Raw genomic sequence first — 24,971 nt, forward strand, 5'->3', positions numbered from 1 at the left:
CATGCACTTTAAAATGGAGTTTTATACACATGAAGTGAGATTGGAATATAAGAGGATGTTAGAAGTAGCTAAAAGTAAATGGAAGAGACATTGATAGATATGGAGATCGTTTTGCCTGTAAGATGTTTATAGTTAGCAGATGTCCCAGAGGAAGTAGTTAGATATTTGTCACTTGGATGTGTCTGTATGTGAAAGAGGAGGCGGGGTTGGGCATGCAGATCTTACATTTGCCTAATGCCTTTCCTTTGCAAAATATATGTATATTTTAGGTCTCATTTTTATCTCTTAAATGATCCTTTTCCCTAGATAATAGATGCCACTCAGAAAGGAAACTGCTCTCGTTTCATGAATCACAGCTGTGAACCAAACTGTGAGACTCAAAAAGTAAGTTGAGGTAGATTTAGAAGTTTGGATCTTTGTTCAAGATTGATGTTGTATTAATTTTAGAATCCATATCAAGGCTTCCCATGGATTTTATTTTTAAATCATTTTAATTGTTTTTTCCTATTGTTAAAAATCTTATTTTGAATTAAGTTCAGATTTATAAAATAATAGTGCAGAAACAGTACAGAGTTCCATATATCATCCTTCACCTAGCTTCCTCAAAGGTTCACATTGTAAATAGCCATCATACAGTTATCCAATCCAGGAAATACTGTTAACTATTAACTAATCTAAAGTCTTTATTCATATTTTGCCATCTGTCATTTTTCTGGACTAGGATCCAATCCAGGAACTCCCATTGCACTTAATTGTCACCTCTCTTTGCCCATAAGTTTTAACTATTATTTCAAAGGTGCCAAAATACAAAACTAAAATTGAATTCTGATGAAGTCCAGTGTGTACTATTCAGATTTTTATCAGCTCTTAATCCAGGTGCCAAATTTGGCTGCTTTAATAATGTAAGGGGGGGCTGAATGGCCACAGATAAGAGAGATCATATATCATGTACATGGAGTGACACTGCTTCTCCTCAACAAGGCCAGACTCCGGGTCATGCTCCTCTCTTTGTCCCTGTGCCTGGCACATAGTTGATGCTTGATAAATTCATTTATTGAATTTGGTAAAACATTTTGAGATAATTTTAGTATTCTCTCTAATTTGTGTTTTGATCTTAGATTAAAAAAAAAATACACACACACACAAACGTTAGAACATTGGTTCTTTCTTAGGCTAAGAAAGCTATGGACCCACACCCTAGAAAAGTAGTATCAATGGTTCCCTCTCATATTATAATAGTGCTTTTGGGGCGCCTGGGTGACTCAGTCGGTTAAGCGGCCGACTTCGGCTCAGGTCATGATCTCGCGGTCTGTGAGTTCGAGCCCCGCGTCGGGCTCTGTGCTGACAGCTCAGAGCCTGGAGCCTGTTTGAGATTCTGTGTCTCCCTCTCTCTCTGACCCTCCCCCGTTCATGCTCTTGTCTCTTTCTGTCTCAAAAAATAAGTAAACGTTAAAAACAATAATAATTAATTAATTAATTAATAAAATCGTGCTTTCAACTCCTGGATATTTTTTTTTGTCCTTTTGACCTGTATACTAATAGATCTTAGATACGGCTCTTCTGGGAGCCAAGCCATATAACGAATAGGGGAACACACTCCATGATCACTTTATGTAAGTTCTGTTCTAGTTTTGTCTGCATCTGGTGGCCATGTGTCTAGCTGTGAGATTTCCACTTGTACTGTGTCCCTTCATCTCTTTAAGTCTGGGGATTTTCATCAGTAATGTGCTCAAAAGATCTGAACAGGAGCTCTGCAGTCGAGTTACGTCTTACATGTTCTGGAACCACAAGTTCTAACCCCTGTGTATTTACTCCCATTTTAATTCTTGAGTTTTATGCAGTTGTTGTCATGCTTTCTTTCCCTTTCCCTATACTCAGTCATAGGACCATTGCTTTATGAAATTAAACATTTGGCATCATTCTTTCCCTGGTTCCATGCCTCACCTTATCTTGGAATATAGTTACTTTTAACATAATAATATGAATTTGCCAGTAACAGTCAATGACACCAAGCATTCTCTATCTGCTTATTTTTAGTACAAGTGAATATTTACTGTGTGGAAATGTGTATTAAGACAGGTATAAGTAGCAGTTACTTTTATTAGAGACAAATTATAGGTGATACTCAACCTGGTAGTTTATTAAATAAGATTAACACTTAAATACGGTAGTTTACTTCAAGAAAAAAGTTTCCTATTTGCTATTTGGTAAAGTCTTCTTAATTGTCAAAAGAGGCTCATGCATTATTAAGGCAAATGATCTTTAAAGAAAAACACACAGATTAATCGGTTACAAATTTCTTTTCTTTTAAAAACAACTTCTCAGTGGACTGTGAACGGACAACTGAGGGTCGGGTTTTTTACCACCAAATTAGTTCCTTCAGGCTCGGAGTTAACATTTGACTATCAGTTCCAAAGATACGGGTGAGTATTGTTTTTATTCTGTTTCGCTGCTTCTGGTGGGGAAATGGACTGTTCAGATACAGAGATATAAAACTTTGATATGAATTACTAAGAAGTTATATGGGGATGCCTGGGTGGCTCAGTTGGTTAAGCATCTGACTTCGGCTCAGGTCACGATCTCGCAGTTTGTGAGTTTGAGCCCACACCGGGCTCTGTGCTGACAGCTCAGAGCCTAGAGTCTGCTTCGGATTCTGTGTCTCCCTCTCTCTCTCTGCCCCTCCCCCACTCACGCTCTGTCTCAAAAATGAATAAAGGTTAAAAAAAAAAAAAGTTATATGTACCACCAGTTCTTTACTTTTTCAGTTTTCTGTGTTTTTTCCTACTGTGACATTTCCAGCCATTAAAGGATTTGTACAGGAACTACATAATTTTCTTCTGAACTTCATGCTGTCTTATTTATATATTTATGTTTCTTAAGTAATTAGAAAACCCTTTAAATTTTGGAAATGTCTACAGTGTGTGTATAAGTGTGTATTTATCTGTCAGTTATCAACTCATGACTAATTTTTTCTCATCTGCACCACATTGTACTATGAAAAATAATTTACGTTCTTTTGAACCAAAATAATAACTGATACAATAACAGTGAATACCCCTAGCATCTATATTGTGGTTTCACAGAATCCCACTAAAAGGAACAGGGTTCTTTGGAGAAGTGTCTGATTTCAAGTTAAGACAGGAATTAGACAAGGGGATTTTGGTTTATTTTGTCATACCAGAAAACCAGTTATGAAAGATTAGGAGATTCTTGTCAAAGGGTCCCAGGAGCTAGCTTTAATAGGCTCTCAAAACAGTGGGAGAAGGGGGCGCCTGGGTGGCGCAGTCGGTTAGGCGTCCGACTTCAGCCAGGTCATGATCTCGCGGTCCGTGAGTTCGAGCCCTGTGTCAGGCTCTGGGCTGATGGCTCAGAGCCTGGAGCCTGTTTCCGATTCTGTGTCTCCCTCTCTCTCTGCCCCTCCCCCATTCATGCTCTGTCTCTCTCTGTCCCCCCCCCCCAAAAAAAAAAAACATGGAAAAAAAAAACAGTGGGAGAAGGGTGCCTGGGTGGCTCAGTCGGTTGACTTTGGCTCAGGTCACGATCTTGTGGTTTGTGAGTTCGAGCCCCACAAGGGGCTCCCTGCTGTCAGCGTTGAGCCTGCTTTGAATCCTCTGTCCCCTTCTCTCTCTTCCCCTTCCCTGCTCGTGCTGTTTCTCTCTCAAAAATAAGTAAACATTAACAAAAAACAACAACAGTGGGAGAGTTTTCATTAACACTTAAGCATTGAAAGGATAATAACTGCAGTGGTTTGAAACGTATGATGTAAAAACCATGAGATTTAATGATACTTTAAAAATAAAACTGCATTAGTCATAATAGAAGGGAACCAATTCATGATTTTTATAAAGTAGCTTAAAAGTCAGAAAAGGGGGAAAAAAAATCAAACACTTATCCTGCTTTCCCCAAGTGAATTCTACTTCAGGTTAAACCAAATAGTTGATGAGAGGAAGTTCTTCTTTTGGAGGTTCTTTTGTGCTAATGAATGAAGTAGTAACGGTATCACCGTGTTGCGTAACCTCGTGAACTAATGCATCAAGGCAGTGACCTAGCGTTCCGGGGATGAGTGCAGACCAGGTTCTGTGTACAGCTCCATGCTTTCTCCCTCTTACTTTTGCACTGTCCTATTTGAAGGAAGGAAAACTGCAGGTGCTGTTTGTGATTCCCTGCTCTATTTATTGAATAATTTATTTTTATGCCTTTGATTGCTACCATCATAAATTAAATCTATCAGTTTCCTTTTGGTATAGTTCTTCTTGCTTTTCTCAGGTAGTTGTGATCGTAGAATAAATAAATGGCCATGGTGGTTTGTACCCAGGCCTGTAGAGTTAGGCCTGTGTTGTTTCTACCACTTTTCCTGAACTCCACGGTTATATTTACTTATTACTAAATTTCTTATTAGAGTCTCATCCTTAAGTGGTGATAACTTTTAATAATCATGTGTTTCCTTTTAAGTATCCTGTACATACTGAATTTCGTATCTGTGTACATCTATTTGTAAGAATATATTTGTTGTTCTTGGTGCCAGTTAAATATTTACATATGAGAGATGTTGAACTATTTAAGCAGTTTTATTCTTAGCTCAATATATATATGATCTCTTATTTTTATACATTTTACACATGTCTACCTTTATATATCTCTTTATGCACATATAAGTATAAAAATCCTTAATTTTTATACATGAGTAGGTACTCATAAAATGGAGAAATTACTCGTTAACTTCCTGGCTAATTTTGTCTAGCTAATAAAGGAGGATTAGAAAAAGAATATTTTTTTAAGAGCAGTTTTCAGGCATTTCCATTACATGGTATTAGGTTTGTTGGAGTCTTTTAAAATAATTGTTTTTAGGCTGAATTGACTTCTTTCTTGTATGTGATTGTTAGGTTGTTGACATTTTTATGTGGTGTACTTTCACGTAACTGACATCTTTCCTATGTTCCTTGAACAGAAAAGAAGCTCAGAAATGTTTCTGTGGGTCAGCTAATTGCCGAGGTTACCTGGGAGGAGAGAATAGAGTCAGTATCAGAGCAGCAGGAGGAAAAATGAAGAAGGAACGATCTCGTAAGAAGGATTCAGTAAGTGTTTCTTTCATCCCTATTTTTTCAACTTTTACCATATACCTTTAAAGGAGGGAGGTAGCTTTTCTGATTAAAATTTGAAAAGCCAAACAACAGAGAAATTCAGAATCAGAGGAGACCATTAGAGAAAGAAGTATGGTTGCTTTTTTTTTTTTTTTAATGTTTATTTTTGAGAGAGAGAGAGTGCGAGCAAGTACAAGCATGAGAGGGGCAGAGAGAGAGGGATAGAATCCCAAGCAGGTTCCGTGCTGTCAGCGCAGAGCTTGACAAAGGGCTTCAGCCCTATGAACTGTGAGACCATGACCTGAGCCGAAATCAAGAGTTGGATGTTTAACCCACTGAACCACCCAGGTGGCCCTGGTTGCTGTTTTTATTTCAGGTTCATAGAGATTAGAATTAGGTGTTGCTAAGAACTACTGAAGTCATATTGAAAACAATGGACTGATAGTTTTTTTGGAGCCTGTAAAACTCCTAATCCTACGTACAAATAAGATGTTTATCTATTAATTTACTTAAGTCTGATCTACATTCCTAGTCTTTTAATGTTGGTTTGTTTTTTGTTTGGAACTCTTAAAGTTTGCACGTGTTCTTACAATCTCTGAAAACCCTCTTTGGAGGGGTGTAAGGTGAGTTTTGAGAGGTAATAGGCAACCCAGGAGTGAAAATGAAATAGTGAAAATGGTCTTTTTAAAAAATGGTGATTGAGGGGCGCCTGGGTGGCTTGGTCGGTTAGGCACCCGACTTCAGCTGAGGTCATGATCTCACGGTCCATGAGTTCGAGCCCCACGTCAGGCTCTGTGCTGACAGCTCAGAGCCTGGAGCCTGTTTCGGATTCTGTGTCTCCCTCTCTCTCTGCCCCTCCCCTGTTCATGCTCTGTCTCTCTCTGTCTCAAAAATAAATAAACGTTAAAAAAAAAATGGTGATTGATAACCTTTTTTCTACCCCAGCTCACCTCAGTTACTACGGAGGAAGGAGCTATCTTGTTAATGAAGGGACTCTTAACTGGGACAAGAGCTTCACATTAAAAAAAAAAAACAAAAAACCTTTTTTCTGAGGATTCCTTCACCAGAATAGCGTTTCTCAGCCTCCGAATCACCTGGCAGGGTCCATTGTGAAAAAGCGCATTTCTGGGTCCATCCTCAGACCTGTGAATCTTAGTGGGGGGGGGGGGGGTACTGAGGGGGTTAGCAAATTCCCCTGTGATTCTTTAGCAGTTAGCTCATGCCTGAGCTTTTCAGGAACTAATACATTAAGAATTATAAATGCTTAAGTTACATATAAATTAGTGTTTAGATGAGTAGATAGAAGATGTATAGGGTGAGGGGATAAAAGTATAATGGCTAAAAGGTGATGTCATTAAGCCCAAATTAAATTCTGTAAGAACCAAAAAGCATTGGAAAGGGCAGTTGAAAAAAAAGGCCATTTAAAAAGTGCCAAAAAGGAAAGCTTCAACAAATGGCCATGGTGGTAGACCACCCAAGACGAACACATGTTCTTTTGAGCATTGTGTGTACTTCCGCTCTGTTTTTGGAGAGCATATACTCTGTAGCAGTGTGCCAGACACTCAGCTCAGCTTTTGACATATGACTCATTTAATTCTCATAGCAAGCCTTGAAATTAGGTGCAAGGATTTTACAGATGAGAACACTGAGGCATCACCCAGTAGGTGACGGTCTCTGCTGTGGTCTCTGCTCTTGACCATTGTGTTGCACTGCAAATTGTAGAGAATAATTCTATCTTCTCCCAACTTGGTGACCATTGTGGTCGGTCATAACAGCCAACATTTCTGCATTTTAAAACTTATTAAGTTGTTTTGTATAGGATTTTAGAAATGGTATAATATGTACATTTCTGCAATTTGCTTTTTTTTACTCTTATTTTAAAATTTGATCCACATTGACTTATATATAAACATATTAAAAAAATTTTTTTAATGTTTGTTTATTTTTGAGAGAGAGACAGAGCACGAGCGGGGGAGGGGCAGAGAAAGAGGGAGACACAGAATCGATGCAGGTTCCAGGCTCTGAGCTGTCAGCACACACAATACATGATCTTGAGATCATCACCTGAGCCAAAGTCAGAGGCTTACTGACTGAGCCACCTAAGTGCCCCTATATATATAAACATATTTTTAACTGCTGTGAAGTTTTTCATCATGTAACAGTTTATATATAGCCCTCCTAATGGACACTAGTGTTTTGTTTATTTTTTAATGTGTATTTTTGAGAGAGAGAGAGACAGGGTGTGAGCAAGGGAGGGGCACAGAGAGAGAGAGGGAGACAAAGAATCCAAAGCAGGCTCTGGGCTTTGAGCTGTCAGCACAGAGCCCGATGTGGGCCTTGAACCCATGAACCATGAGATCGTGACCTGAGCTGAAGTCAGATGCTCAACCGACTAAGCCACACAGGCTCCCCTGGACACTAGTGTTTTTAAGCTTTTCTCTTAATGTCATAATTTGTATCTATATATGTCTCTTCTGCGCATGTTTCTTTAAGGTGTATCCACCTTAAAGGCCTGTTAGGCTTCTTGACTTGAGTATTGCAGGAAACTTTTCTCTCAACTTTGTTAAGGTTGCTTTTATTTCTAACTTATAATTGATAGTTTGTCAGAGCAGCCACAAAATAGTCATTAAACATGTTGACCTATGTTAAAATCTCCATAAAAACTTCCTTTGGCTATTTCCTGTTCTCAAAACTTACAGAATAAACTTTTTTTTTTAAATTTTATTGTTGGTGGGGAGTGTCCTTGTAATATGATGGTTTCTTAGGCAGTGTTACACCTCCATCATACCAATATCAGATGGCTTTCTATCTGATAAGATTCAAGAACAATCCCAAGGCACCAAAGTGTAGACATTCCTTTTCTTTGCTTATTTTTATTTTGGTAATGTTGTGTCCCATATCAGTATAGGCCTTGGTATTCTAGATGGAATTTGGTGTAGCATGAATCTAGTCATTGTGGATTGCTCCAGCTATGAATTTGAAGTTACTCTGGAACAAGAATGATTTGGATAAGATTTTGCCCAGATAGAGGAATGAGTCTGAGTTCCGTAGAGGGGTTCTTTGCCCTGGCTGTAATGAAGAGTTGAACTCAAGTTAATTTTACTTGGATTGTCTCCTACTGAAAATCCCTTCTGCATGCCTAGATTCTGAATTACGGTCAGCTACAGTTGAAAGTCTTGGGAATTCTTTTGGGTAGAGGAGGCCATGGAAGGGATAAGATAGCACAATTTAAAATATAGTTTTGATTATTGTAACTATTAACAAGAATATGTTAATAGCATTATAGTCTGCATCCCCATATTATCCCTTGATTGGTAAACTTTTTTTTTTTTAATTGATCTTATGATTGCATCTCTATACAGCGTATCTCCTTAACAAAACTATAAGCTTTTCCAGTTGAAGGTGATAGTTTTTTGGGGGGGATGTCACAAATCAGGTAATTAAATACTTAGCAGATGGAGGTATAATAATTCCCTATTACCTGATGATATTTGTAGTTTGTAAAGTACAAACAGTAAATAGTCTGAACCTTCCCTTAGTCTCTTTTGTTTAAGTTTGCGAAACAAATTGATAACCAGTGTACACAATAAAGAGGGCAAGAAGACACCTAAGAGAGGAAATATTTGCCTTCAACACATAACACACAAGCACTAGTAACCAGAGTATATAGAGAGCTACTACTAATCACTAAGGAAAAAGCCAACACAAAAGAAAAATAGACAACATCCAGATACTTCACTAATCCAAATAGCTAATAAACAGAGAGAGATGTCAACCTCATTAATTATCAGGGGAGTATCAATTAAAACTATCAGATGTCATTTATATACTCATCAGATTGGTAAAAAGTCTGATGACTCCTAGGAACAGGAGATCTCCTGCACTGCTGGTGGGGGTGTAAATCGGTGCAACCACTTTTGAAAGTACTTTGGAATTGTTTACTAAAAGTGAATGTATGTGCATCAGGAGTCACAGCAGCATCTGCTTCTATTAGAAAAAGTAGAGGGGCACCTGGGTGGCTCAGTGGGTTGAGCGTCCGACTTCGGCTCAGGTCATGATCTCACACCTTGTTGAGTTTGAGCCCCGCGTCGGGCTCTGTGCTGACACCTCAGAGCCTGGAGCCTGCTTCTGCTTCTGTGTCTCCCTGTCTCTCTGCCCCTAACCCACTCGCATTCTGTCTCTGTCTCTCTCAAAAATAAATAAACATTAGAAAAAGTAGAAACAACTCAAGTATCTGTTAACACTAATATAAACAAATTCATAATGTAATCCTACAATGAAAAACTGGTCATGAAAGTGCAGGAACTATGACTGCATGCAACAGTATGGAGGGCTCCTAAAATTTAAGGATGAATGTAGAATGAGCATGACACAAAAGTTTTGTCCAGTATGATTTCCATAAAGATGAAAAATAGACAAAATTATTTAGGGATTTATACACAGATGGTAAATCTGTTTTAAAAATCAGACGATGATTTCCTAAAAAGTTAGGAGATGTTATCTTGAGAGCAGAGAAGAGGAGGTATTAGAACAAGGGAAGGGCCCATGGAGCACTTCAGGAATGCTGACAGTGTTGTTCCCCCACCCCGCTTTTAACCTGCAAGCTGGTTGCATGGATATTGCTCACCTGTTTATTAAATCTGTTTGTTTACAGGTCATTTATATACTTTATGTGTGTTGTGTTTCATCAGAAACTATTAAAAATTCTTAGACCCATTAAAGATAGTTCATGGCCAAAAGGACTAAAGTATTTAAATAAGAAAGAGTAAATAATTTCTTGGATTAAGTACTCAATAGAATGAATTTTTAAGTGCTATAGAATTATGCATATATGTATAAATGTTCAATTATCAGTAATTTATTAACATATTCCTTAATCATTTTTATACTTTTATGTTAGCTTATAGTTACTTCAAATCCTTTCAGGTAGGTTGTGACCCATAAATTAAAAATAAATATTTGTAGTAAATGTAAATTAATGAGAGCGGTCAGTTGGTCCCCTGGCTCCCTTCCTCCCAGATACCCCAAAAGTTATTAATTCCACAATTGATTGTCCACTTGAGTACCCCAAATTATGGAAGCTGTAGCATGTTACTGGGATTGGCATGATAACTTTTAGGTATACAATACGACTATTAATCTTATAATTGTAGTGGGAATGTTCAAAGGTTCTTCACCTTCTGTGTTGTTTGCAAAATTTTGTTATTTTTACTTTAGTTTCTACATTTTTACTGTTTATTTCCTTAAGATAAGACTGCTACTGTTTTTATATCCCAGTGGAGCTTTCTATGGTATAGTATCTATTCGATAAATGTTTATTAAATGAAAAATAAAATTAATTTATGTGAAAACAAACAATGAAGCAAAATGCTCCATTTTGTCTCTTAAATGTTCAGAGTTATAGAATCCTTTCATGCCTAAATATGAAAAGAAAACCCCATCGCTTAGTCCAGTAGTATTTGCATCTGAAACTCTGTCCAAAGTGAGGTTCTGGTTGTTGCATTGGGGGGGGGGGGGGAATGTGGAATTTTATTTAATTTTTTTTTTATTTTTTTAAGTTTATTTATTTTTGAGAGAGACAAGGAGAGTGAACAGGGGAGGGGCAGGGAGAGATGGAGAGAGAATCCCAAGTAGGCTCTGCACTGTCAGCGCGGAGCCCGGTGCAGGGCTTGAACTCACAAACTGAGTTCATGACCTGAGCCGAAACCAAGAGTTGGACGCTTAACCGACTGAGCCACCCAAGTGCCCCGGAAAGTGTAATTTTAAAGCCCTTTGTCTTTCCTGCTCTAATCCTCTAGAGTTTGGGACATAGGAAGTTCTATATTTAGGATATACAGGAGAAAAACATCCTCAAGGAAATGGTCTTGGATTAATATTTAACTATAAATTGATTTTTCTGTGTAAATACTTAATCTGTTCAAAACATAAATGATACTGGAAATGAGAAAGGAGCTTTAAATGTACATTTGGAAGGGATAAAATGAATTTACATTTCTTCATCTCGCAGATAGCATCTCATGTTTTCTTATTTATTTTTGTTCTTCACCATTATGTTATGTGAAGTTTGTGGTATCATATAAAAAGGAAGTGTTCAGTGCATTGCCTAAAATTGAGATGATTAAAAGTTACGTAACAGAAAATTTCCTCAAGATTCTTCTCTTTCAGATTTGCTTTCGTCTATCAGCACATTCTGGACTTCTTTCATCTTAGGCCATGTCAGTTTAATGCCATCTTTGTATCTCTTCTGCATCGGTCACTATCTTGTGTAAATTTTGTTCTGTTATTGCTCCACTAATTATTCTCAAATTCCATTTCAATCAGATTATTCCCCTTTTTTTGGATTCAGTAATAGAGCTCTCTTGCTCAGTCACATCAAATCCAGATTTTTTTATATCACCTCTGAGATCTTCCGATCTAATAAGCCTTCCTTTAAATGAGGCTTTTCTCACTTCCTCACCACACGCATTGTCTACTCCAGCCAGGTGGAGCTAGGCACTATCCTAATTTTCCATTTCCCTGTGTTCATGATTTTCCCTCTACTTCACTCTCCCCTTTATCTTACCTCCTGCTAACCCTGCTTCTGTGAGTCCCCTTCTGGTGACTCATTCTAAACCGATGCCTTCCTTCTTAAGCCTCTAGGTTTTTAACATTTACATTTAATGCTTCATTGTTTGTTTTCACATGAATTAATTTTATCTCCCCCAGAGTAAGTTCTGTAAGCCATCTTTATACCTTTTATAACACAGCTGGAAAACAACTGTTGGTAGGTTGATTTGTTGTTGTTCCCCCATTATTTAAATGTAATATTTGAAACACGCAGAGAATAGATGTAAGTTATAAGGTATAATTATAAAAGAACGTCTCTGCTTCTTGCTCCCTGCTTAGCCCCTGGAGAACACCAGTGTTTGGAATTGTGTCTTACCTCCATTGCCTTTTTAAAATTAATTTTGCAGACATGCATCTATAAAATTTTTGTTTCTGAGGCTTACAAAAACAGATTCATACAGCATGTAATCTGGAAGTTTTTTCATACAACATTATGTTTATAGGATTGATGAATGTTGTTGCATTTGGCTGCACTTTATTCCTTTCACTGTGGTAGAATGATCCGTTGTATGAACATGCTGGTTTATACAACCTGGATGTTTGCATTGTTGGTAGTTTTTTGCTGTTATAAGGGCTGTGCAGTGAACATTGTTTGGACTCTTTGAGGACACATGTGGAGAGGTTTCTCTAGGGTTTATTCTTAGGTGTGCAGTGCTAGGCATAGGGGATACAAATATTTATTTTTGAAGCCAGTGCTTTCTTTTTTTCCGGCATACTTTTCACCTAACAATTTGTTGTTTGTCTCCCAAAAAGGGCAGACTTTTGTTTTGCTTCATTGCAATGTCTTTAGCACCCAGGATTATATTTGACATATAATAAGTAGTTGGTAAATATTTGATGAGAGAATGAAATGCTTTTCAAATTGATCATACTAATTTATACTTTCATCAACAGTGCAAAAAGTGCCTTTTGATCCACATCTTTGCCTAGACTTGATATTATCAGACTTCTTAATTTTTTTTTTCCTGGGTTAATCTAGTAAATTTAACATGTTTTCTCACTCTGGGTCTAATTGCATTTTCCCTATTACTGACAAAGTTGAGCATCTTTTTTAGGCTGTTTGATTCTTAGATTAGTGGGGTTTGTTGTTTTTGTTGTTTTTATAACCAGATATTTTTCTTTGCTGTGGCAGGTGGATGGAGAGCTAGAAGCTCTGATGGAGAATGGTGAGGGTCTCTCTGATAAAAACCAGGTGCTCAGCTTATCCCGGCTAATGGTTAGAATTGAAACTTTGGAGCAGAAACTTACCTGTCTTGAGCTCATACAGGTGAGCTCTTTGATACTAATTTGTTTTTTATTTCTGAGTTTGTGGTGGGGCATCGAACTTTAAACCGTTTATTTTTTGTACACTTTTATTTTGCATCAATCAAAACAAAGTTTCTGGGTGTTTTGTGAATATAAACAAAAATTTTATTCCTCTTTGTGGACCCTTTTTAATGCTGTGTTTGGTATTTCCTACCCCAACCCACCCCAACCCCATCCCAATACCCTGCATCTTGCTTCCCTTCCCCCATGGAAGAACACGCATTCACAGTCTTGCCTGAAGTCCTTTCTGGAACGTCATGGGCTGTCTTTGTTGTGGATCTGGATGGCAGAGCTAGGTGATGGCCGGGAAAGTAACCAGAAGCTTCAAGAAGAGGTCAGTTCACATTCAACTTGCTTGTTTTTTAAAACCACTATATAGATTACTTAGGTTGAGCAATGATATCAGTGGTAATGAATCTAGCACTATATTTACTACTGGTATTAAATAATTTTATTATCTTAGTATCATTCTTGTAACTATAACCTTTACTTAAAACTTGCTAGTAGTGAGTTTGCCCTATGGCTATAGAATCCCTATAGTTGATATTGTGTAGCTGGGAACTGCAAGAGCAAAATACAATATCATAGTTGAGTGAAAGATCTAGTTCGTTGCTAAAGCCATAGTTTTAAAGCCATAGTTTTAAACAGATAGGAAGCCATATGAAACTTAAATTCTGGTGTTCTAAAAAATTAGTGAAGAGCTGAATTCTGGATGACCAGAGTAAGAACATTTTGAGGAGTCAATAAGTGTTTTAAAGATCTAAATAAATGTTCATTGCAGCATTGTTAGTGGAGTTGTGATGTTTATACCTCCCCATGAAATAAGCAATATTTTTTAACCTAGTCTAAATGTAGTTCTTTTTAATATAATACCAAAGTGTTGCGTGTTACGTATAGAGAGAGAGAGAGAGAGATAATACCAAATAATGCACTTTTAAAAACATCAGGAATAAGCAAATAAGTGGTTATCTTGTCTCCATTCTTCTCCCAGGAGATTTGGCAATAAGTAGAAGTTGAGGAGGACTTGGGGTAGGTGGGTGGGTTGGTTGGTTGGTTTCTTTCTTTCTCTCTTCCTCCCTCCCTTCCTCCTTTCTTTCCTTCCTTCCTTTCTTCCTTCAAGATCTAGTTGACTTTATTAAATGATTTATGAATTGGGCAGCATCCTATCGAGCAAGTGGAGGGGAACTCCCTATCCTTGGGGTTTCTGTAGGACTACATTAGGGAGTACTTTAGAAGAAATTCTTGGATTTCCGGATGGAGGGGATGATTATCTCTGAAGAGAGAGTCTCATTTTGTTAGATAGCTATTTATCAAAAGCTAAACGAGGTAAGTAATATCTGCATTGTTTTGTGTGTGTGTGTGAGACATCATTTAAATATATGTTGTTGCATAGTTCCCAAGCCTATATCACAGTCATTTGGGAAACTTTTTAGAAAAAGATACCCAGGATGAGGTCCACTAGCATATGTATATATACGTGTGTGTGTATATACACATACATATACATACACACACACACACATATATGTATATATGTATGTGTATATGTATATGTGTGTGTGTGTGTGTGTATATGTGTGTGTGTGTGTATTTTTTTTTTTTAATCTCAGGTTTGAGAAGCACTGGTGGAGGATATTAATTGGTCCTGTTTAATATTGTGAGCAGTTACCTGCCCACATTTTTATTTTTGCTGGTCAGTCTTAAAACAGTTTTCTTTCCTTTTTGGAGGAAAATAATATTATGACATTTAAATCCTTCTGTAGTTATAAAGACTTTGGTCTGAATAAGACAGTAAAGAAACCCCGCTGCTCTTGCAAAAATGATCTGAGTCCCATCCAGAGGTTTGAAAAGTCAACTGTGTAAAGTGATGAGATTTTTTTTTTTATTGTGTTTAATCAGATTATAAAGACTTTGGAACACTTACCCATTCCTACTAAAAATATGTTGGAGGAAAGCAAAGTACTTCCAATTATTCAACGCTGGTCTCAGACCAAAACTGCCATTCCTCCGTTGAGTGAAGGAGATGGGTATTCAAGTGAGAATACGTCACGTGCTCACACACCACTCAACACTCCTGATCCTTCCACCAAGCTAAGCACAGAAGCTGACACAGATACCCCCAAGAAGCTCATGTTTCGCAGACTTAAAATTATAAGTGAAAATAGCATGGACAGTGCAATATCTGATGCTACCAGTGAGCTGGAAGGCAAGGATGGCAAAGAGGACCTTGACCAGTTAGAACACGTCCCTGTAGAAGAAGAGGAAGAGTTACAGTCACAACAGCTACTCACACAACAGCTGCCTGAGTCTAAAGTTGAGAGTGAAATCGCCATGGAAGCCAGTAAGCTACCCATATCTGAACCAGAGGCTGATGTTGAAATAGAGCCTAAAGAGGGCAATGGCACGAAACTGGAAGAAACTATTGCTGAGGAAACACCATCCCAAGATGAAGAGGAGGGTGTATCTGATGTGGAGAGTGAGAGGAGCCAGGAACAGCCAGATAAAACAGTAGATATAAGTGATTTGGCTACCAAGCTCCTGGATAGTTGGAAAGACCTAAAGGTAAGGAAACATTTCTGTTTATTTTAACCTGAATTACTCAGGTCTAGAGTTCCACAAATCTTAAGTTGAATTACCTACTTTTCTAGCTATACATATATTTGAAAAATGGAGTACCATCTCTCTTACTGATAACTAATTACAAATGTCTCAAATCTTTTAAACCTTGGCAAGAGATATACCAGCCAAACTAATATACAGATATCCCCTTTTCTTCATTTAGAAAAGCATATCGCAGCAGTGACTTCAGTTTTTTTTTTTTTTTTTGTAGTTTTTTAAACATTTACTCATTTTTTGAGAGACAGAGACAGTACAAGTGGGGGAAGGACAGAGAGAGAGGGAGACGCAGAATCCGAAGCAGGCTCCAGGCTCCCGGCTGATCACATAGAGCCCAATGTGGGGCTCAAACTCACCAACAGTGAGATCATGACCTGAGCTGAAGTTGGACGCTTAACCAACTGAGCCACCCAGGTGCCCCAGTGACTTCAGTTATTTAAGTGCACCTTACATTAAAACCAAAACCAGAAATACGTTGAGTTACAAACATATGATTCTACATTTGAAAATTCTTTGTAAGAGTGTATGTAAGAAAAAAAGTCAGTGTTTAAAGTAATTGGAAATTAATATATTGGATTAACTAGAAATTAATTTTTAAAAACTAACTATAACTGGAAAACCAAGGTAATTCAGCAACTTCTTATCAAAAATGATTGAACACAAATATCTATTCCAGTAAAACAACTTTATATGGAGCTAGTTGGTGTTCAGTTCCATTATTGTTTCTGAAATAGGTCTGCCTTTAAATGCCTACTTCTTTGGTCAAAAGATGTTATCTAGAGGAAAATAGAGAGGTGTGGAACCCTTACGCCTAATACGTACGTAATCTGTCATTAAAGAACGTAGCAAGTTGTACAGGGTTTTGCTTTGCAGAAAACTCAGTCTGGGTCTTGGATAAACACAGAAGTGAATAACAGGATGAGCCTAGGAGAGATGTGATACATTTTGATTGTAAGTGATCTGTATCTGGGATTCAGGTCTTGAGGACCCTGTGGGAACAGGTTACTTCCTAGCCTCTATTTTTCTGTTCCTTTCTTCTGTCAGAAGTGAAGCAACCAGATAAACCAGCAGTACAGGTTTATTTGCAGTAAGATGGACAACTGAATCCTACCTGTCCCCAATTATGATTACAAAACTCACCCATTAGATCCTGCGATTTGACCCATATGGAACTGACCTCACACTGAACAAAAGGAGTAGTTGATTGGTTGTGCACTATTCTTACTTCCGGCATTTGTAATTTGCTGTGTTGAGACTCTTCTTTAAGTATGGTGTGGTTTCAGTTCTCGTTGACCTGTTTGCTACTCTTGCACCACTTAGAGTTTATTGTTACTCAACCTTATTAATAAACCTTGTGAAATCCTTCCTTTTTATAAACCTAAAAGGAAGAATTCATAGTAAATCTGCTTATGATACAACACGTGAACTGCAGGAACCAGAATTGCAGTTAAAAGAAAGAAATGCTGGGATGGTCACGTGGGTGGACCTTCATTTAAGGCCTGCTTTGTGAGGGCACAGGAGTGTGGAAGAAGTCCCTCTTGAGTTTGGAGGCTAGTACAGCCTGTGGCATGACTGGCTTCATAAGGAAGGTGGAAATGGAGACCTGTACTCGAATGGGCATAGAAAAGGCCTTACAGACATAGTTTTACAGAGTGAGAATGGGGTGGCAGACCCAGTAGTTCACTTTTGCCTGATAAATCTCTGGTTGACATAAGTTTAAAAAAATGAGATTTAAGCATCATTTCTTTAAAAACCTGTCTCTTCTTAAAACCTGGAAAAAGTAATACTTTCGTTTCTCTCTATGGTAGTTTTTTATTGTAATGGTAGTGGTATGAATTACTCTCTGGGATATCCTTAACTCAGTTAGCTGTAACTGGTCATTTAAAGTCACACTCTAGACGTTTTTGAGTCCTACCAAATTATTTCTTCCCCTGCTTGTCCTCGTTCCTCCTGTCTGAAAGATCAAAGCAGTTGCATAGGACTATGTAGCTTGATGATCCTTTTGACTTGAGGCTCAAAATTTTATTCATACTTAAAATATATCCTTCTTAACTTTCATACTTTGGATGTATCCTGATTCTTAGCATCAAGGAAGCCATTGAATGAGATTTTCCTTCTTCAAACTTTAGTTTGCTCTGGAATCATTACTCACCTAGAATTGCATGACTGAGAAATGTTGTCACTTGACTGAACTGTGATGTTTTGTTACACATTGGTGCTGGGGCTCTTAATTCATCTATCATTCTGTTTAACATTTACCATGATTCTAATTCCAAAACTCTGATTATGGTTGTCAAGAAAAAAAGAAAGAGAGAAAGAGAAAGAAAGAACTTTAGCCAGCATTTAATCAGAACATTGAAATCAGAAACCCATAATTTGAACATGTTTTAGATAAACACATGGACTTGATGTGATTACACTATACCTATACTATCCCGGCATTGAAAGAGTTAACTACTTCTGTCTGACTTCCACCTATGTATTCAAGTAGACGTTGGCAGAAAAGACAATGTCTTATTCAACCAACCTTTATTAAGCACCTATTGCCAAGCACTGGGTTAGTTGCTGATGTTAATTCCAAGATCGTACTAAAAAAAGCATTACTCTAAGATTGTGGTTATGTTAGCCACTCCAAGCTTCCCTGACCTTCTGGGGCCACTGTAACATTGTTGGACATGTGTTCCACTTGGCCTTTCTACACATTGGATGGAGTGAAGAACTGAAAGAGGTTGCTTCAGATCCTTAATCTTGATTTTTGCTGTGAAGGCAGACCATAGGGATCATCAGTAAATGAAAGAGGGTGGGAGGGAAGGGAATGAAGCTTCATGAATTACTCTTTGTCCTCCCAGATCTGATGATGATCCCCCTTGTAACTTGAACCATTTCCATCTAGCTTCTCAGGGCAGCAAGGAGCTTGTTAACATCACCAGCTGACCATGTGTCTCCTTTTCTCAACTCCATTTTCAACTTCGTGCTGAAGAAAAACGAGAACCTAGCGTGCATTCTGTGAAGAAACAGGAAGATGGTTGGGAAGTTGGATGATGCATGAAAAATATAATAGGTGAAAAGAGGACAGAGGTGGTTAACTCACTGGCGCCGGCGTTATTTTGGTGCGTCCATTGCCGACAATGGATGTCGTTCCGGGAAAATCCCGACTCCTGGCGAGAAAGGATTAAGTGAGCTACTTTTTCTATACCTCTATACACAGGACTGCTGCCATGGCTCCACAGGGCTTGCACATTTTGACTCCTAAAGTAGACCTAAACAAGAAACATCACCTAACACATTGCTACTACACATGAGCATGTATTTTCACGTGCAAATTTATCGGGCTACATTTTCAGCAGGGACATGTGCATATATTTCTATTTGCAAAAGGAATTACTGTACATCACCCCTCATGCTGAAAATATACCCTAGACTTCACAGGGCAAAACAGTTGGTTATAAGTGGTGATTGATTATAACTTGACTGGAAAATCCTCATTCATTTGGATCATGAGAAGAAGAGGTAAGGTTCCTGTGAATTTGGCAGTTTTTTTTTTCAGTTAAACACCCAGTAGCTTATGATGGCTAGTGATTCCAGAGCCTCTCTTGTAAACACTTAGACTGCAGGATATGCATCTCTCCTTATAATGAAATCTGGGTAGTTACAGTTACACCTGGTTTAGATGATTTAGGGGCACCATTCTGTACATGTGATAAGTTGGACTATTCTTAATAATACTCTTCTTCATGCTTATGTCAAGACTATCTTTAATTCAACAAACATATTATTTGCCTAGAAAGTTAAGCATTAAACTCTTTACAGAAAGTTTAAATAAAACATAGGGTTACTCAGCTGAAAACGTTAAAGTCACTACTTGGAAATTCAGCCTGTAACTGATATCCTATGTGGAATCTGCTATGCAACATTTCAAAATGAAATTATGTACCCTGGGTTTCTGTAATAAATTTCAAAATCTTTTGTAGAGATTATTCTGTATCCATAAGGATCAATATTACCCTTTCCTTTAAAATATATATATTTTTTTAACATTTATTTATTTTTGAGAGAGAGAGACAAAGCACAAGCAGGAAGGGGCAGACAGAGAGGGAGACACAGAAACTGAAGCAGGCTCCAGGCTCTGAGCTGTAAGCACAGAGTCTGACACGGGGCTCCAATCCGTGAACCATGAGATCATGACCTGAGCCCAAGTTGGATGCTTACCTAACTGAGCCACCCAGACGCCCCTCCTTTAAAATTTAGAATTGCCCCCAAAGAAGCAATCTTAGATACTGCTACATTGAAAGTTTTGTGTTTTTTTTTTAAGTTTATTTACTTATTTTGAAAGAGAGAGAGAGAGAGTATGTGCGGGGCAGAGCAGAGGGGAAGAGAGAGAGAATCCCAGACAGCAGGCTCCACACTGCTAGTGGGGAGCACCGTGTGGGGCTTGAACCCACAAACCGTGAGATCATGACCTGATCCAAAATCAAGAGTTGGCCTCTCAACCAACTGGGTCGCTTAGGCGCCCCAAAATTTGTTTTACAAGTATCAGACTTAGTAAAAGGCAAAAATGGTCTAAAGCTTATTAGTAGTCCATTTTGTTATTACTGGATAGGTCCTTTAATCTAAATCATGCCTTGGCTATGTCTGTCCCACTGCTTGTTTTTGTAAAGATTTTTGGGAACACAGCCATGCTCATTCATTTACATACCGTCTATGGCTGCTTTTGCACTGTGGTAAAGTTCAGAGTCTGGCTGCTTGAAACATTCTGATTTTGAGTGAAGTCATTTTGATACTTTATTCTTATGGATGAACTCTTAATTCTGTTTCCCTAAAGACTTGATGATTATGGTTCTATAGCTCATGAAGTTAGTTTGAAAAAAAAAAAAGTCTTGACTCTGGGAAAAGTTACTTTGACTAATTTGGATGTAAGGCTGTCTGAGAAGTGGGAGAGAAGAGACCTTTACGCAATGTTGTTTTTCCCTCAGGACCATGATCAGGTTAGTTGGAAACTTAAGGGAGGTTTTGAGTATAGATAAGTTGGTGCAATCTAGTCTTACATGTAACCATAATAAAATGTATAAATTTTTCTTAATATTCCTTTTACTTTTGATGTGATTTCAGACTTCTAGGAAAACTGCAAGGATACTATTCTGTGTATGTATTCTGTATGTGATACACATTCTAGTGACAAATGTAGAAAAAAAGCTAAAAATTCCTCTTATTCCTCCACCCAGATTCCCCAGTGTTAACATTTTACCAAATATGCTTTATCATTTTCTCTTAAATTTTTTAACTTAAAATAAGTTACAGATGTGACATCCATTGCCCCTAGATATTTTAGTGCATATTTTATAAAAACAAGGATATTATTCCATATGACTGCAGTATATTTGTTAAAATCAGCAGATTAGTGACAAAATACTATTATCTGACCAACAGATCTCCTTCAGGCTTTGCCAATTGTACCCATAATGTCTATAGCAAGAAAAAAAATCTGATCCAGAATTGGAGCTAAAGTGTTATGTTGGGTTGTATCTCTCTAGTATCCTTTAATCTGGAATAGTTCCTAAGTCCATCTTTGCTTTTTATACATTTCAAATTTTTAAAATATTTTGAAATTTTTTAGAATATTCCTCATTTTGGGCTTGTCTGAAGTTTTCTTTTGGGTTCAGGTTATACATTTTTGTCTGGAATAGTAAGGCGTATCCTTCACATGATGTTGATTTGTTCCACTATTGGCACTGTCAACTCCAATCCCTTGGTTAAAGTGGTGTCTGCCAGGTTTTCCAACATAAAGTTACTGTTTGATCCTTATCATTAAAAATTATCCTATAGGAGCACCTTTGGAAGTGTGTAAATAACTGCTTTTTATCAGATTTATTCATTAGTTTCAACATCCAGTGAATTTACCCAAATCACTTAACAGCTGTGATGGTTGCCAAGTGGTGATTTTCTAACCTCTCATTCCTTTTGCTCCCCTCTGTTTTGGTTGTAGCCCTCTTGTAAGCACGAGCTTTTCCTGCTCTCCCATGTAGTTCTGTATTCATTGATTTTTATCAGTTTAGGCTCATGCATTCTCATTTTTTTATTATTTTTTTATTTTAATTCTCTATTAAACATTCTTCCAAAGCATTATTTTACCCTGTATCTTACAGTTATAAGAAATAACATTGGCATTAGAAAAACTAGGAAGAACGATAAATGTTTCCTTCTTCTTCTATAAAGAAGGAAAATTATAACAAAGGACAGAGCTTTACACATTTAGTTAAATAGGAGATTCTAATTTGAAAACTGCATCTCAGAGCAAACGTGTATTTGCTCAGTTATTACTATTTTCAGTTTTTTTTAATGTTTGAGAGAGAGCAGGGGAGGGCAGAGAGAGGGAGGGAGAGAAGGCTTCATGCTGTCAGCACAGAGCCCAGTGTAGGGCTTGATCTTATGAAACTGTGAGATCATGACCTAAGCCAAAATCAGGAGTTGGACACTCAACCAATTGACCCACCCATATGCCTCTGTTCAATTATTTTTTAACAAAAATACTTATTTTTCAAGAAGGAAACCCAGTAAAAAATTTTTTTTATTTTAAAAATAGTCCTGCATTCAGCTATAGTTCCCCCCCCCACCCCCCCGCCCACCAAGCTCTGATCAGATTTATTTTGATTTGGGAAAAGTTTTCTTTTAAACATCCCAGTACAGAACTTTTAAAACTATTAATAGAAAATAAATGAAGAACATTAACTGCGCAACACTTAATTACTGGCAAGGTACTGGTATTCTGTTTCCTCCCTGCTTCTCCCAAGGAAACCTTAAATTGAATCTTCAGCAGAATGATCCTTAAATATACTTTATAAAAAATGAGAGCTTTTGTTTATATAACTTTTAGATTTTGTTTTTCCTAATTTTATTCTGAAACTCAATTTTATGCCAAACCATATTAGCTTTGTAATGTACACTTGTATGCAGTTCAGCAAAGCAGTAGTATACCTCAGGCTCTGTTCCCTCAGAGTTTAGGAAAAACAGAATTGGTCACAGGCATGTATTGATTGATTGAATGATTGAGCATGTGTGTACACACCTGTGTGAGATGGAGAAGGGCAGAGGGGGAAAGAGAATGTTAAGCAGGCTCCACACTCAGCACAGAGCTCAGTGCAGAGCCTGATGCAGGACTCAGTTCCACAACACTGGGATCACGACCTGAGCTGAAATCAGGAGGCCGGCACTTAACCAACTGAGCCACCAGGCGCCTGGGTCACAGCCATTAAAAACCAATCTAAGGGCACCTGGCTGGTTCCCTTAGTAGAGCATGTGACTCTTTTTTTTTTTTTTTAAGGCTTATTTATTTCGAGAGAGAGAATGCATGAATTGGGGAGGGACAGAGAAAGAGAGAGAGAGAGAGAGTCAGTCCCATGCAGGCTCCACACTGTCAGCACAGAGCCCGATGCGGGGCTTGAACTCATGAACTGTGAGATCATGACCTGAGCCGAAATCAAGGGTTGGACGCTTAACCGATTCAGCCACCTGGGCGCCCTGAGCATGTGACTCTTAAACTCAGAGTTGTGTGTTCAAGCCCCATGTTGGATGTAGAGCATTAAAAAACATTTAAAAAAATAAAAAATTTTAAAAAGCCATTAAAAACAAATCTCACACTGTTTGCCAGTGTGTAATTTCTAAGTTCTGACAATGAAATATATGGATATAAATCTATATATCTCATCTTTAGTTTTCAAAGGTAGGCAGAGGGGATTCCTCACAGTTTAGTTTTGCTCAGCTGAAACTGAAGACTTTGTAACTTCATAGCCAGTGATTGCCAGTGATTTTCAATTTGCCTTGAAAGAAGGCCAACTGAGGATTAATTTTACCAGTCATTAAAGCCAGCAAGTCCAGGTCAGCCATTGAGACTCTGCAGTCAGCCTTCTTATCTGAGTTAGGAAGCACTGAACTGCTGTTCGTCACATCCACCACCCTGGTGGCTTCTTTACCCCCAGGGCCATCCTTTACCTTGAAGGCAGAAATACTACCAATTTCTTCACAAACTGTTCCCCTTCCTCTTTAAGCTTCTTTTCAGTCTCCTTGAAGACAAGATTTGCCTTAAATCTACCAACTGCAGAGCCAATTGGAGCAGCCTTAATTTGATGAGTTCTAAAAGAACCAGCAGCTTCAGGAAAACCCATCTTGTACAGTGTGACAACCACAACTCCTACAGTGCCTAAATTATGCTGCAGAGCCTCCTGGGTTCTTGTTTTATTCAGTGAATTATCCATTAATTTTGTTATTTATTTGCTTAAATTGTCCCTTGTTTGGCCAGTGTGAGAGACCCTTTAGGTTCCCTCTGTGTGATTTTGACAGGTTGCCGTCAGTTTTTTAACCTGGAACGACATGCTATTCCAGGCTTATCTTGCACTTTCCCTTACCCAGCCCTGGAATCGGCCGCTTGTCCAATAAACTCTGCTTTCTATGATGTGAAGTGAGATTGAGAAACCAAGATCTGGGGGCACCTGGCTGGCTCAGTTGGTTACCTGTCTGACTCTTGATTTCAGCTCAGGTCATGATCTCATGGTTTGTGAGATCAAGCCCCTGGTCCTGACAGTGCAGAGCCTGCTTGGGATATTCTCTCTCTCTCTCTCTCTCTGTGCCCCTCCCCTGCATGCTTGCTTGCTCTCTTTCTCTCTGAAACAAACAAACAGAAACTCTTATTAAGAAACCAAGATCTGGGCTCTAGATGAAGTCATTGCTACTGGGGCATTGCTTGTAGGGGCTGTCACCAGACCATATCTATACGTACATACGCATATGTGTATTTCTGTGTATGAGTAAATGTGTGAACGCATAATGTACTACTCATCCTGCCGTTTCTCTCGCCTTCCTCCTGTTAATCTGAGACCACACCCTTGTCTGAATCATTTGGATTTCCCTGTGATTTTCACTATTCTGCCTATCCCTCAAAAGGTGGTATTTCTTGCAGCACCTGAGATTTCTTTTGTCCTACATGTTAAATAGGTCACATTGTCTTCTCATTGCCATTTTTAATTCAGGCTCCTGTCATTTCTTGCTTAGACTGTTGGAACAGCCTCCTGTTTGTCCTTCTTGCTCCCATTCCTCCCTCCCTTCATATTTTCCTTTATATGCTATCGTGTTATCTTTTTAAAAACATAGATGTGATCTGGGTCACCTGGGTGGCTCAGTTGGTTAAGCATCCGACTCTTGATTTTTGGCTCAGGTCATGCTCTCACGGTTCGTGAGTTAGAGCCCCACGTTGGGCTCCACACTGAAAGTGCAGAGATTGCACTTTCTCTGGTTGGGATTCTCTGTCTCCCTTTCTCTCTGCCCCTCCCCTGCTCATATTCTCTGTCTCTGTCTCTCTCTCAAAAAAAAACA

General features: G+C 38.3%; 1 protein-coding gene and 1 pseudogene across 1 annotated transcript in view; one reads left to right on the plus strand and one right to left on the minus strand.

Moving 5' to 3' along the window:
* SETD2 (SET domain containing 2, histone lysine methyltransferase) overlaps positions 1-24,971 on the plus strand; it is a 98,072-nt gene that overhangs the window by 17,722 nt on the left and 55,379 nt on the right. The window contains exons 6-11 of the mRNA XM_027038561.2: positions 307-384; positions 2,326-2,423; positions 4,949-5,075; positions 12,820-12,954; positions 13,207-13,326; positions 14,892-15,554. Of these exons, the coding sequence (XP_026894362.2) occupies positions 307-384; positions 2,326-2,423; positions 4,949-5,075; positions 12,820-12,954; positions 13,207-13,326; positions 14,892-15,554 (1,221 nt within the window). The remainder of the gene's footprint in view (positions 1-306; positions 385-2,325; positions 2,424-4,948; positions 5,076-12,819; positions 12,955-13,206; positions 13,327-14,891; positions 15,555-24,971) is intronic.
* LOC106969036 (sterol carrier protein 2-like) lies at positions 22,909-24,001 on the minus strand (annotated as a pseudogene).

This window comes from Acinonyx jubatus, chromosome A2 (assembly GCF_027475565.1).
Source record: "Acinonyx jubatus isolate Ajub_Pintada_27869175 chromosome A2, VMU_Ajub_asm_v1.0, whole genome shotgun sequence".
NCBI lineage: Eukaryota > Metazoa > Chordata > Mammalia > Carnivora > Felidae > Acinonyx > Acinonyx jubatus.